General features: G+C 40.9%; 1 protein-coding gene across 4 annotated transcripts; it reads left to right on the forward strand.

The window, feature by feature from the left end:
- Nucleotides 1-8,070: 8,070 nt before the first annotated feature.
- On the forward strand, nucleotides 8,071-14,788 carry LOC117760873 (ubinuclein-1-like). Of its 4 annotated transcripts, none has more exons than XM_034584283.1 (13): nucleotides 8,071-8,374; nucleotides 9,142-9,246; nucleotides 9,341-9,454; nucleotides 9,709-9,837; nucleotides 9,998-10,089; nucleotides 10,710-11,277; nucleotides 11,377-11,447; nucleotides 11,823-11,952; nucleotides 12,040-12,161; nucleotides 12,610-12,717; nucleotides 12,793-12,936; nucleotides 13,033-13,083; nucleotides 13,748-14,788. In XM_034584283.1, the coding sequence occupies exons 1-13, from the start codon at nucleotides 8,120-8,122 to the stop codon at nucleotides 13,833-13,835; spliced, it is 1,977 nt and encodes a 658-aa protein (XP_034440174.1). In that variant the 5' UTR covers nucleotides 8,071-8,119; the 3' UTR covers nucleotides 13,836-14,788. The 4 variants fall into 4 exon arrangements, with proteins under 4 accessions (XP_034440174.1, XP_034440173.1, XP_034440182.1 ...); XM_034584282.1 differs by having other exon boundaries at nucleotides 8,072-8,374; nucleotides 12,037-12,161; XM_034584291.1 differs by having other exon boundaries at nucleotides 8,072-8,374; nucleotides 9,365-9,454.
- Nucleotides 14,789-14,800: the final 12 nt, after the last annotated feature.

A 14,800-nucleotide genomic window follows, 5' to 3' on the forward strand; every position in this document is an offset into this window, starting at 1 on the left:
ATGATGATGTATATTTAATCTGCTGTCTGTGATTTTAGATTTTGTTCTACATAATTTGCTGTCTTTGATTTTTAATGACATTTTATTAATTTACTTCTTGTTTTGGTGTTTTGTTTTCTTGTTTTCATTTCATCCAAGCACTTTGGAACAGCTGTTTTGAAAGATGCTGTATAAATACACAAGATAAGAAATACCTAAAGTGACAGAAAAAACATTTTTCAGAAAAATCTTATTGGACATTTACTTTATGACTTTTTTTAGTTTGGTCCATGTCCCACCTGCTAACGTGGAGGAAGTGGACTTTATGAACTATACCGCAGCGAGCCACCAGGGGGCAAACGTGATGTTTTGGTGAGCTGTCATTTCGTCCATCTTTATTTTCAGCCATTGCTTAAAGCACTTTTCTGCACTTCATTCATGATGTCGACTTTTCTGCCTCTAGATCATTATTAGAATAATTCAGGTGTTTTAATCAAGCGGCGTCTTTAAGGTCAGAATTAAAATGTGTCGTAAAATTTGGTTTAGGTTCTAAAACCTGCAAAAATTAACGCTTTGTGTTTAATGAGCAGCATCTTTGACGTCACGTGAGCAAACCGAAAAAAGCATTTAGCTCAAAGCACTGTTGTGCAGCCGAACAGAACAGTGCCCGGCGTAAATAATTAACCAGTAATGGCCGACACCAGGAGAGGCAACAGACACATCAGTCAGCCACTGGACAGTTGTTCTGAGTGTTAATCTTTGCTTAAAAGCACTTCAACCGTGGTTACTGGAGGGAATCAAACCCTTTTCCTGCCAGAGCCAAAAACCGTCCAATCACAACAACCCTACTTCGCTTGTATTTATAGACCTGATGCCAAATTACATGAAGGTCTCAGGACTCGAAGGTTCATGTGACCAATTAGCAAATAAGCTTTTAAAATGAATGTTGAGGGGACAGGGCATTTGCCATCAGGGCCCCGAGACTCTGGAACGTCATTTTTTGAAGTTATTATTATTATATATTTTAATATATCTCTATATTTCATTGTCTAGGGTCACTTTGAGGCATGACTTGAGAAAACGTTATATATCTGAGTTATGTTTTCACCCCTGTGTCCATTTGTCTGTTGGTTTGTTTGGGCCTTGGAGGAGGTGTTTGCCCTTCTAGTTTAGAATGTGTTTGTAATTATGAAAATTATCTTTAAGCTCATCTCAGATTTTATTCTAAGGTTTATTCTTAAAGTGACACTTTCTACACGTGTCCAGAAAACGTGCACACAAGGTAAAATGATCGGTCAACGTACTGAACTCTATGTGAGGTCACTGTCCTGTGGAGAAACACGTCGTCATCAATCAAACTTAGGTTCCATTCAGGAGAAACTCACCACTTCCTAATAAATAAAACTAACTAAGCCATCTGTTACTGCTCAGAATAAGAATCTCCTTTGGGCCACAAATCTCCCAACGTGCCTCTTGAGAGATGGAATCAAGTCATATTTATTTTTTAATTAGCAAACTAAGGTGAAGCATTGGAGATTTAATTACTTAATTACTGGGTGCAAGTTAATTTTTAACCATCTGAAATGAAGTCAGTCATTATTTAGTCGATTGGTTGATAATTAAGTGTCTAATCTAAATTAATTGTTGGGAGGCGGCTGGTTTTTGATCCTGCCGTGTGCTTTGTGCAGCCTCAAACCAGGAGAACTAGATGCCATTCCAATTAAAAGTGAAGGGGCTCTAATGTAATGATGTTTTGCTTTTTTCCCCACAAATCTTTTTCCTGACACATAATGGAAGCTTTGATAATTTAGAGCAGGAAAAGAACCATTTCCAGGCAAGTGCGTTTTAGCTCTTTCCCTCCACGCAATTAAAAGCGTTTTTCCTCCGTCTAATTACGAGCGTGATTGTGCTTTGGACAGAAGATTTTGAAGGAAATGCAAACAGCGATACGGAGCTGAAAGTTATTTTTCCCTTTAATTCACCTCCTGTTTGATAGATTAATGGTTTTTTTAAATCTCTCCCCGGTTAAACACTGTACATATATAAATGAATCTAACGAGAACCAGACGTCCTCCGGAGCAATAATTCCATTTCAATTAAAACTGACTTATCACCTTTTACTAAAACGTGCGTAATATGCCAAAGATTTTCAATGCTTGAAAGAGTCCAAAATGCCATTTTAATTGTTATCAGCGAGTTGGATCTCCCCCCTCTCTCTCCCTCCCTCCCTCTCTTTCGCTCTCCCTCCTGCCCACCCCCACTTTTTTTCCTTGGTTGTCTTGGCACAAGCCGCACGGATATAGACCTAATTAACCCCCCTTACCCCGCAGGGAAATCCGCTATGCAAATTAACATTTTCAAAATACAGTAATGATATAATTTGAGAAATGGTGACGCCAATTTTTCACGCACTGACTCGGGGAGTATTTTGCATTTACATACGAGTGACCCAATCAATACTTTTCCTCCATATCTCTTCATCATGTGGAGGGGGTGGGGGGTGGCAGGGGGTGGGGGGGGGGTTGGAACACATGCCCAGTTCTGATGGGCACATAGAGGAAGAATGGATCAGCCCATTTGGCCACTGGCTGGCTACTGGAGCCCAACAAAACCATCTGCTCGGAGAGAAACAGTGGAGGGGTGGAATTAGGGAGGAGAAAGTCACCTCCCTCCCTCCCTCCCTCGTCTCCCCCCACAGAGCTCAGCTTAAAGCCACTCTGTAAACCAGGAAAGATGTTTTAATTAGGCAACAAGTTCATGCTCATCTCATTTTAAATCACTTTAATGAATAGCTCGCTCTGGAACAGAAGGACGGGACGCTGAATGAAACAAAGGTGGTTTTCTTCCGTGTTTCATTTTCTCACCTTGTGTCTCCTGACCCTTGGAATTTCAATTTGCTGTATAAACACCATTTACGTTGACTTAGTATTTAAATGTATTTAATCTAATACACGTCGGTGTTACACAAGGGCCCTGAACATGAGGCTGGAATATTCAATAACTACGATCACATCACATCAACAATCAGGTGCAAGCTTCCTTTTATTCTTTATTTAATTATCTATTAAACTCTTCATGACGTGTAAATATATCCTTAAATATGCTCTTTATTGTTATACTTAATCCATAAGTGAAGACATTGCACAAACGAGGATTATTAAATCAGTAAATTATATGTTTTGTTCATTTTTACACTGTGTTGGTTTTATCACAGTTTGTTTATATTGTTTTGGAGATCACCTGTACGTTTATTATCAATTTCTACTGCTCCTCAATTGCTTATAAGTAATATCAACTCGAGCCAAGTGAGTAGAGAGAAGTTTTCCCTGTGTACATTCTGACCCTTCAGAGAAAATGGATGATATTTGAAAGTTGTTAGGTGTTTTAAGATGATGTTTGAAGACCTGAACCTCAGCGACACATCCAGAGTCGACTTGTATTAGAACCAAGACTCAACCTGATTTCATTTAATAACACGTGACCTCCTCAGTTGACAACTTTCCAAACTGAATCTATGTGCAACAGTCGTCTGACACTTTGTTAACATTCAAGTTCTCTATGCCTCTTTACAGATAGAAGCTCATGTGGTGACGTTTACGTAGAAGCACCTGAAAGAAGAGCTTGAGGAAAGTGTTGTGATTTCACTCTGTCTCTCACAGCTTCTATTTAAAGATGAAAATATGATTCTGCAACAACCCCTGAAATGTGTGTCGTCCAAATTAAACCGATTAGGTTCAACTGGTATTCTTGAAAAAACGCTTTAACTTTCTTTCTTCATCAATTAATGCTCAACTATTACAGATCTGCAGGATTCACTAGGATACAGGCATCTCTTAATAGAATGAAAAATAGTAGAACAGAATAGAATAGTAAGTTTTTATTGACATTTTACAGAAGAAAGCTGTTCAATGAAATTAGAGGTGCTACTTTTGAAAGATTTATAAACAAAAAGGTTAAAATCCTACAGAAGACAAACCAATAAATATGAGATTAATAAATACCTTAAAATAGAAGAGCAGCTATTTGTTCTTGCACAGAATGGATATTGCACTTAAAAATAATGTGAATATATACGTCAACATATCATATTTATGAGTTTTGAGTTCTGACGGCAAAGAAACTGCTCTTGAGTCTATTTGTCTGCATCAGAAAACACACGATACTGTTTACTACATGGGACTTTAATGACATAATGAAACCACATCACTGCAGTGGATGATCAGGGTCGTTTTATTGGAGGAATAACCAACAAAAATTAAAATCCCCCCCGAAGCCATTTCTCCTTTACTCTGAAATTAAAGTTCAGTTCCTCTTGATCGTGGAAAGAACCACTTCTGTTGCCGTGTGTTTCTCATGTCGTGTTTTCGCTGCAGCTCGCGGCAGCATGTGGTCGATGGCACGCCGCCAAAGTGACAGGACAGTTTAAGCAATTAATGCTCAGAGATATCAGTCAGTGAGAGCAAATAATTTCACATAAACTGCCAGTCCACCAAGCACAGCCTAATGATACCCTCCGGAATATCCCTTCCTAACATATGCCTAATTGTTTACAACCGCTTGTTTACATAAATACAAAATGCTGCAGGGGAGGGGGGTGGGGTGGGGGGGGGAGAGGTGGGGGAGCAGAGGAGGGTTTAGAATCACTACACTATCAGACAGAGCCGGAGAATTAATAACAATTTGTGGCAGATAATTACTTATCAATTAAAGCTGTTATCCTGCCTAATTAGGCAACGTTCATTAAATTCAGCCAATTTAAACCTTAATCAAAGTTAGCAGGGCCTGACAGCAGGGTGAGAGTCAGGGGAGGAGCGCCCCCCTGTGGAGGAGAGGGCGAGGAAGTCAAACAGGGGGTGTGTGTTTCTGTGTGTGTGTGTGTGTGTGTGTGTGTGTGTGTGTGTGTGTGTGTGTGTGTGTGTGTGTGTGTGTGTGTGTAAGAGAGAGAGAGAGTCTGTTTTTTGTTTACATTTTTAGAAAATGGTTGGTTTTTCCTGTTTTATTTGTAAATATTATTCCATAAAGCTTTTTTTACTGTTATCATTATTGTTGGTGTTGAAGTAATTTCCCCAAACAGTTTCTTACAAAGTAATTTCTCACTATACGTTATTGTTTTGTTGCATAAATGTGCAAACGTGGGTGGAGTTTTTTATTTTATCTTGTGTTTTTTTATCTACAACCTACAAGTCAATAAATTCAGGTGAGTTATATAAATGTTTTGTTGTAATGAGTACGACAAAATATGCTCTGTGGAGTGTAAATATAAAGTAAAATCAACTGGGCCAAGAATGAGCTCCTACCCTCTGACTATAGCTGTCAAATAAATGTATTATCAAAAGTACTTCTCTGTGTGACATGTCGTGAAGTAAAAGTATAATCAAATACCTCCTAGTGTTTAATAATCTGTACAAGGTGCGACATCCTCTAAACTCTACAAGGGTGAGAAAAAAACTACCAAAAATGTAATTGTTAAAACTGTCCTTAACTATATTACCTGGATAAATGTACTTTCTTACTTTCTTCCACAGGTATGAGCTGATAGTTTTGCTTTTGTAATACATGCAATACATAAAAAATACTTCACTTGTAAACTTAGTTTCGCTCTCAACAGTTACAGCCTGGTAATCAGGCCTGGAGTAAAAGAACCTGAAAATGAACTAATAAGTATAAACACATGTACTGAGTTACTTTCCACCACAGATGATGATGATTTAAGTGCTGCTGGTTATTATTCTTCTTTACCTCGATGTAAAAGTACATCGCATTCAAAATACGTAAAATGTCCTTATCATCGTATCATAAAGTAAAATACTCATAATGCAGATTAACCCCTTTTCAAAGTGTTGTTGATATACTATATAAATACATTAATATCTTGTTTTGTGTGGAACAAAGTGACGAATGTTGTCAAATAAATGAGTGTAAAGTAAATTATTTGCCTCTGAATTGCAGCACAGTAGAAATACAAAGCAGCAGAACATGGATTTAAAGACTTGAACTACTCGAGAGCAAATGCTTTAATTATTATTTATCATTTATCAATTGAAAAGCTTTAAAAAAACACACTCAGATACACAATGACACCAGGTTTAACACCCCCCCCCACCCACCCTGAGGCCTGTCACCTCTGATTTTAAAGCCTTCACATCCAAGAAGCGTCATGGCCGATGGACAACAAAGCACCGGGCTTCTCGGGGGCGTCTCGGGCACGAGGAACGAGTTAATTAATATTGGCTCCTGTTTGGTGAAGTTAATGAATGAGTGAATTATGCACCTCTGGGACGCCGCCTCCCCAATCGCTTCAAATTATCCCCCAACACCCCTCTCTCGCCATTGTCCTCCAATTTCCCCTCTCTGATCCTGCACTGATGGGGACCCTGTCAGCAAGCAGGCCTCCACACACACACGCACACACACACACACACACACACGCACACACACACACACACACACACACACACACACACACACACACACACACACACACACACACACACACACACACACACACACTGAGGCTCCATCTGTCCGTCTTCGTCCTGCTCATGTGTATTTTACTTCATTGTCTCCAGCACATTTATTGACGCCTCTTTTTTCTTCTTTTTTTTTTTGATTCAATGCTTCTGTTCAACCTCACATTGAAAAAACCTCAGGGTGGCAAATAACTTCCATCCCATTAACTCATTTGAGAGAGGGGAGGCTACTCAAACAAAGCTTGGCTGCAATCTGATCCTCTCTCACACACACACACACACACACACACACACACACACACACACACACACACACACACACACACACACACACACACACACACACAGTCCTGTCAGTGAGAGAGGGAGGGGGGGATCCATATTATTTGCATTAAAAGCCTCATACCGTGAAATTCATTTCTAATTACAAAGCGGGGTGCTGTGTGTGTTATGCAGATCTGGAACATGTGTGTGTGTGTGTGTGTGTGTGTGTGTGTGTGTGTGTGTGTGTGTGTGTGTGTGTGTGTGGACTGTCTCACGCTCGAATTGGTTATTTTGTGATATGCTAACGCGGATGCATGGTGACAGATTGCAATTATCCCGTTATTGTAATTGTCAAAGTCAATTCAGTGCCGGCTGAGTGCAGGCGACATGTAAAAGATCAGGGTTTACACGTGACTCCGTGGATTCAATTGTCTCCTTGACCCCTCGGAGGGAAACGTTAATAAACACGCTGCTTGTCGAGCTGTCACCTCAGATGACAGCACCAGACCTGAGGATGGGGCCTCGACCACAGACCTGAGGATGGGGCCTCGACCACAGACCTGAGGATGGGGCCTCGACCACAGACCTGAGGATGGGGCCTCGACCACAGACCTGATCATCAAAGATATGTTGGGAATATATTCGATCTATTATAAACTGAGCGTAAAGTTTATATCGATCACATCCTCTGAGTCACTGTCGGAGCAAATATACCGAGTAGCCTGTCTATGTGTGAATTTAAGGTAAACTGTCTATTTATATTTCCACTTAGAGTAAGCTGTGCTAGTCCCCATGGATCTCCAGCGCCCCCTTGTGTTGAAGAAGACACTTTTCTTTACATCTCTACTTGTAGGCATCTGCAATCATGGAAAAAGCTCAATTATTAATTAGAAACAAATGAGGTTTTCACTCAAAACATTATTATTTGATTTATAGAAATTACATGTTTTATAATAATGATGGTGACTGTGTTAGTTTATTTTTTGATTATCTTGCTCACATGACCAAAACGACTAAAACACATTTTAAACAACATTTAACATTTGTTGCTTGAACAGATTTTTAACATTAATCTTATCTAATTCATAGTAAAAGTCCTGTTGACTCGATTTTGTCAGAACAGGAAATAAACAGACTGAAGCTGAAATGTCCCACGTGACCTGAACTCACCCGATTGACAGACATTTAAAGCGATGTATTAGTTGGACAAATAAACAGCAGAGTTTTATTTTCTATATTATAAACATGATATATATTATATACATGATCTATATCATATGTATTATATACATGTTGTATCCCCGGTGTTTAATTGGCTGGGCCCAGCACACCTGTATCTGGTTGCACTTGATGAAGGCCTCCATGTTTAAACCAAACCTCTCAGTCCTTCTCTGTCAGCTGCTGTCATGGCGGAGTCCCGGAGAGTTGAGTTCACCACTTTATCCTGTGATTCACCTTCTTCCTCCTCTTCCTCCTCCTCCTCCACCTCCTCCTCTTCCTCCTCCTCAGACCTTCAGGTCCAGAAGTCTCCCTCAGGTTCGGTCCTGCAGGCGGATGGAACCCGTCCGGACAGAACCACGGTTCGTCTGGTCCTCAGCTTGTTTGAGTCCGATGAGAGCAGGTTCCCAGAGTTCAGCTTCACTCAGCTCACACAGAACAAGGTGGGTTTAGTTCTGTCACTTTCACGTCCGACTGCTCCGCTTGGACTTCAGCTCGAAGTGTCACAAGTTTCATCCAACACCCTGTGTAGGTTTCAGGACATTGTACAAGTTCAGTGAGGAGGTGAAGGAAAGAAATGATCTGCCTCGGATTTGTAAAATGTTTTGCAGTTTTTCATTCTCTGCTTTTTAAGAAGAGTTTAAAACCACAAACTTCACTCAAACTTAAAATAAATGATCACGTTGAGCCTTGATTGTGATAATTATCAATATATACTGATCTGAAATGTTTTATCTTGATATAATTAAGCTACAATCTAAATATCCTGCATGTTTAGGAAAATCCAAACTGTTTGGAACCTGGCAGTGTAAATATGATGTTGGTCATTAGCTACTGGACTGTTTATTTTTTTACTGATCAGGAAATAGAATGAGGCTATTTTAAAAACATTTTAAGATTTGCTAATTGCAGTTGTAAAACATGCCGAGATGCATTTTTCTTTCCTGTACATCTACAGCAGAGTATTTGGACCAGACTTGAGGATATAGATTAGATCCCTTTCTTACTAACACCACTGTACAAGTCACATCAATATCATAGTGGTCGCTGTAAAGTTATTTTACTTTTAATTTAAATTTAAAACGTATTCCTGCCATTTAATTTATTCCTTGTGCTGTTTTAAACCTTTTTCTTCCAAAATCCCAGTTTTGTTTTGCACTATGTATAAATGTAGATAAACATGTGATGATGAATATTTATTGTTTTTTAGCTCAAACGCTCCAAAGTTGAAGGTCCACTCTTCACATCGGAACAGAAAGAAAAGAGAGAGACTGATGACGTCGCTGCCATTGCAAGAAAACTTGAGGAAAAATATGTGAGTTGAGTTTTTACAAAACTGAATCACTTGTAAATAGAAAAGTTATTTTTTCCACTGAGCAAAAAGTCTTCATAACATGCAAAAACAAAAGCTGTATTTTCTTTATTCTCCAAAGCCAAACAAAAAGGAGGATCGTATTCAGGACCTGATTGATATTGGATTCGGTTACGATGACGAAGATTCTTTCATCGACAACTCGGAGGCTGTGAGTCCAGTAGTCAATCACACATTTAAAATTCACCAGAATTCTTTTCATATTCATATCTCTCTACAATTTTATATCTGCATATTTGACTAACTACAAACGTTTGCGGGGGGGTCTGATCAAATTTACTTTCACTCTGATTCAGTTTCCCTTCAAGTATGATCTGGATTTTGACATTTAGTGAGCGACAACCTTCTACATGCTTTCTTTGAATTAACCTTATTGATTTAAAAACTATTTTGATTTGTCTGCAGTACGATGAATTTGTTCCAGCCTCCATCACAACAAAGTTTGGTGGATTCTATGTGAATTCGGGGGTGCTGCAGTTCCGCCCGGCCTCTGACACCGAGACCATCGACCTCACGACAGAGGACACCTCAAAGGTAAGAGAGCGCATCAACGTGGAGCGCTACAACACAGATTTCAATTTAAGTAGATATTCTTTAACACTGTTTCTAAAGTGAATTCTGAATTCTAAAACTGTCCTTTGCACTTAAAGTTTTCAATATTAATATGAATTACAACGTCTTATGACATTTGTAGAAACGTAAACTCCATGGCGGACAGGATAAGCCGAAGAAGAAGCCGTGTAGAGAAGACGGAGAGATGAAAAGTAACGTGGACTCCAAGTCGAGGTGGGAAAGTTAATTTACCTCTTGTTTCACACGGACGATGTTTACATGAACACCAATATTCTGACTATTGACCTTATTCAGAATAAGACGTTATGATGATTACATGAGAGGCTGATTGAATATTCAGTTTTCTGATTATGATTCATGGCGACATTACATCCACTACTTCCACCCAAAGGGCGGGGGGGAGGAACTGTCGATGTCGCAAAATGCTGTGAAATCTCAAATAGGACATTTTCCTAATTCCTTATTCAGGTTGAGGTAATCAGAAAATACAGTTTTCATGCCGTCTCTTAAAAGGTTTTACATCTAAGTTGATTAGTTTCAGAATTTTCTGTTTAGTCTGAACTAAAGTACCAGGTGTGAACGGTTCCTCAGACCAGGGTTCACACCAACAGACAAAATTTAGACCAAACGAGACGGCATTAAAAGAAGGGAATTATATTAGAGCGGCAACGAAATGAATGAAGTGAACCAATCAATTCAAACATGCTATTTTTTTTTATTCTATGCACTTCTGTCCTAATCAGGTTAATATCGGAATATTGCTTGTCCTGGAAACGTGTCTAATGATGCTGGAACATTTAATTTCATTTGGTTCTCTCTCTAACGTCTTGCAGCACTTTATCTGAAATTGGACCCGACAACGAGATGAAGCAGAGAAAGAAGAAAAAGGGCGTCTGCACTTTGAGCGTCACAAGCATGCTGAAGAAGTTTCAGAGGGAGAAGGAGAAGAAACGACAGAAACTGGTGAAGGGGAAACAGAGGGCAGCAGGGGTCACGGGTTTACCCACGATCCCTCGGTGCCCGGCAGATGCGGCCGGCGGTGGAGGCTCCGGACTCGCGGATCCCCTCCTCAGTTTAATCGGATCCACCAACGACCACGTCCTCATCCAAGCAGCCAGCACCGTGGACTTTGATATAGATTTGGTTTCTCTATTAGACAGTGAGGAGACTTTGTCTTCGGTTCCTCAACCGGCCACAGAAACGCAGCTTTTCCAACCCACAATAAACGATCATACCCAGTTCACTGTCCCTCAACCTCCAAACACAAAGACTCATTTTCAGCCAAAGACTCATCCAGAGCAAATCCAGCTCCTGTCAGAGGCCGGTTCATCACAGCTGTGCCCCCCCCTGCCGGAGGGGCTCCCCCCCGCACTGGAGGACAGTGTTAGGACACTCATGACGGTGAGGTTCAGTGTGTGTGTGGCATGGGCTGTCGGATGTAAATTTGAGTTCAGGATTGGCTCCACAGGTGATGGTCATTTTTTTTATTTTTATATCCAGGTTGTCAAGATCTCCGAGGGAGAATCGAAACTCAAGTTCTTCACTCCAGAGATCAACTCCATCCTGCTCGAGTGAGTAGAACAAGAACCTCACTGAGTAGAGCACAGATCTCCGCCGAGGCCCGACAGTCTCCTTTTTAATTAAACTGCACCAGATTACACATCATGATCTGTTTTGTCACATTTGTCATGAGTTTTAAAAGGAGACTGGCAGGAAAAGTTCTGCAAAATGTCAAATCAATGTCAAACAATCAATGGAAACAAAATGGAAAAACTTCAATACATTCACAAAAGGCCCCTCTGGTGCGTTCATACTTCAGTGAATCTGACCTGCTCGTTAGACGTGTTCTGCCCAAGGGCACTTGGGTAATAATCCAGCTGAGTGGTTGTGTTCTTTGTGTGAACAGTGATGTTGAACATGGTGTTAAACTCTCTGTCCTGGTCCAGGATTGAGCTGCAGTGCCGGGGACAGACCGGCCAGCTGCGTTCCAGGTTTGTACACACACCTGTCGTCTTCCTGCCCTGCAGCAGAGAAACGCTCCTCAAACGTGTGAAGAAACTGCTGCTCGCACACATGGTGAGTGCGTTTCCATGTTTGAGTTGTAACTTCAACTGTATTTTATATGAATGTAGTTAACTTCTGGAATCTTTCACTGACGAGGAGGAACCCCCTGACATGGACGATCCCCTCCAGAAACTGAAGGAGGCCATCGCCAAAGCTATGCCTGAGCAGATTGCCAGCTACCGCACGAACTGCCAAGCGTACGAACAAGTCAAGACGTCAAAGTCAGTTCATTAACATGTTGTCTTGTGTGATGCATGAAGGGGGAGTTCTTTAAAGATTATAAATATCATGAGTTTAAACAATTCCTCCTTTTTAAAACCAACAAACAATGCAGGGAAATAGTCAGCTCCAAACCTAAAGTGATGGTCGTAAAGGAAATTCTTAATTTAAAGGAGACATATTATTCTCATATTCAGGTTCATCCAGAACTAAAAGGAAAAGCAGCTAAAAATCTAAAAGCATCGTATGTCTCCTTTACACTTACTGACACAAAATGGCTGCTTATTAATGGCGACACTTATTCTTGTGATTTTTTTTTTTTTTTATTTGAAACTAAACTTCGCCCTGTGTGAAGTTAAGTACAGTAAATAACTGAAGATGTTTGTTTAATAATTAGAAATAAATCTGTTCTAATAGGAAATATTTGTTTGTGTTGCATGTGGATGTCAGGACAACAGAGGACGGGAGTGAGGTCAATCAGAGCGTTCACGTGGCCCCAGAGGACAGTGTGAAGAGAGGAGGTCCGAAGAAACTGTTCAAATGGAACGAGGAGATCAGGTCAGAAATAATAATCAGTCAATGTGAAGAATGAAGCTGGAAAAGATGAAGTAACAAATGTATTATTTTCTTGCAGGAGTGTCTGTGTCATGTGTTGAGGCTGAAAATGGACAGATATGAAAAGGAGAGGAACGGGAACCAGGAGGTGGAGGAGTTCCTCAAGACACTGCTGGACAATGAGGTGAAACCGCTCTGGCCGAAGGGTTGGATGCAAACTAGGTACGAGATATCGGAGCAAATTCACCTTTTTTATTCCTAAATGTCTTTCACCTGATTCCACATGCAGACATAACCGTCCTGTACATGTTGTTTCAGGGCACTGATACGGGAGAGCAGGAAACTATTGGGCTTCTTTCCCTCATTGCCGTAAGTTGAATAAATCTGTGGAGTTCCAGCTGCAAGTTTAATTTTTGTAAGGGACGCTGCACACTAGAGGATAATCAGGCCAAGTTTTGGGATTACAAAATAATCTTTATACTACAGATTGAAAAGGAGCCTCCCTGATCTCGAATGTTTGATATATATATATATATATATATATATATGATAATTGGCTCCGACAGAAACCCACAATAGCCAATGAGAGCGAGCTGATCGAGAAGCGTCACCAACCAGGTGTTGCGTACTTGAACAGCTGCGACTTAAAAAAAAAATACCTTTGCAACTCGTTTCCTGCTCAAGCGAGCTGATGACCTTGAGTCACTCGTCGAGTCTTTCTCCTGAAGTCACGTTAATTACCCAAGTCTTACCTCACATCCAGTTCAGAGGTGTTCTAAAAGTAGTTTGAAGAATCGCGTGTTTCTCTAAGATCACAAGTCTAAGAAAATGTAGTCTTGCGGTTCTGGCAAATCGTCTGTGTTGCGTTCTGACGATTAGAAAATTAGAAATCGGTTAAATCTGTCATATCTGAGGTCTCTCGTTTTTTTAAATCGTTAAGAGTTGAAATCCTCCAGCGTGCCACCAGGCCTAAATATAAATATGAATTTCCAAACAAATGTCACAAAATAAAAAGTTTATTCTAACTGCCCAGAGGAAAGAAGACCAGACCAGATAAGAAGCAGTCGTCCACGGCGGTGCCTCCACAGTGTCGGACGTTCTCCAGGGAGCTCCATCACTGAAGAACTTCCCCAAGACCCGGAGGTCTTTCCTGTCGCCTCAAATATTTCCAACTCTATCCCACTTGATGTTGGGAAGAAGGAAGCTGCTCCCTTGAAAAGTATGGAGGCTAAAAAAGGAGGAGGGGTGTGACTGTGGTTGCTGGTTCCTCTACACCTGCAGAGTTCGGCGAACCTCTGGTCAGCGCCGCCTCTGCTGCTCCGGCTCAGTCGCTTCTGGATCTCCTTGCCGATCAGGCCTTGGCTCGAGAGCAGCTCTCGCGATCTCCCAGGAGAATCCTGGCAGCGGCCATCGCAAAATACCAACGCTCGGGTCAGCACTGGAGCTACGCCGTGGACACCAAGAGACCGCCTCCACCCCCCCAGTCCAGCCCGGTGAATTTCCCGTGTGAGCAGGGTGTGTCAGGTGGTTCTGCCCCAGCCAGGAGACTTCACAGGAATTTGGATGTGCAGATAATTTCCGATGATTCTTGCATCACCATACAATGACTCCTCCCACTGCTGATTTACTCACAGTAAGTTAAGTCATTTTCAATCTGTAGTTCTCAGTTGAAGAGTTGTCGTCGTGTTGTATTTAAATTGTGTTTTGGAATAAAATAATAATCATGTTTTTTTTTTTTTTTTCTTACCTTAAAGAGATTAGTTGCACTTTTACCAGTAAAAACACAAATGAACTCTAAAGACTTGATGTTTGCTCAGTGAACCTCTGACGGTAAATCAGCCGTAACTCTGACTTGTGTTTGAAATGTAAATGATTTACTTTGAAATAATAATAAAGAGATGCATATATAACTACATTAAGCCTGATTGTGTTAACATGAGGTAAGGAAATTTTCAACAATAAGTTTAAATATTGGGCAGAATGTGGTGCAGCAAGGAAGGTTCTTGGTTCAGTTCCTGGTCTTTCTGTGCGACCTCTCCAGCATGTACCCACCTCATCCCCCCCCCCCCCCCCCCCCCCCCCCCCC

The sequence above is a fragment of the Hippoglossus hippoglossus genome, chromosome 1, assembly GCF_009819705.1.
Source record: "Hippoglossus hippoglossus isolate fHipHip1 chromosome 1, fHipHip1.pri, whole genome shotgun sequence".
NCBI classification, from domain to species: Eukaryota; Metazoa; Chordata; class Actinopteri; order Pleuronectiformes; family Pleuronectidae; genus Hippoglossus; species Hippoglossus hippoglossus.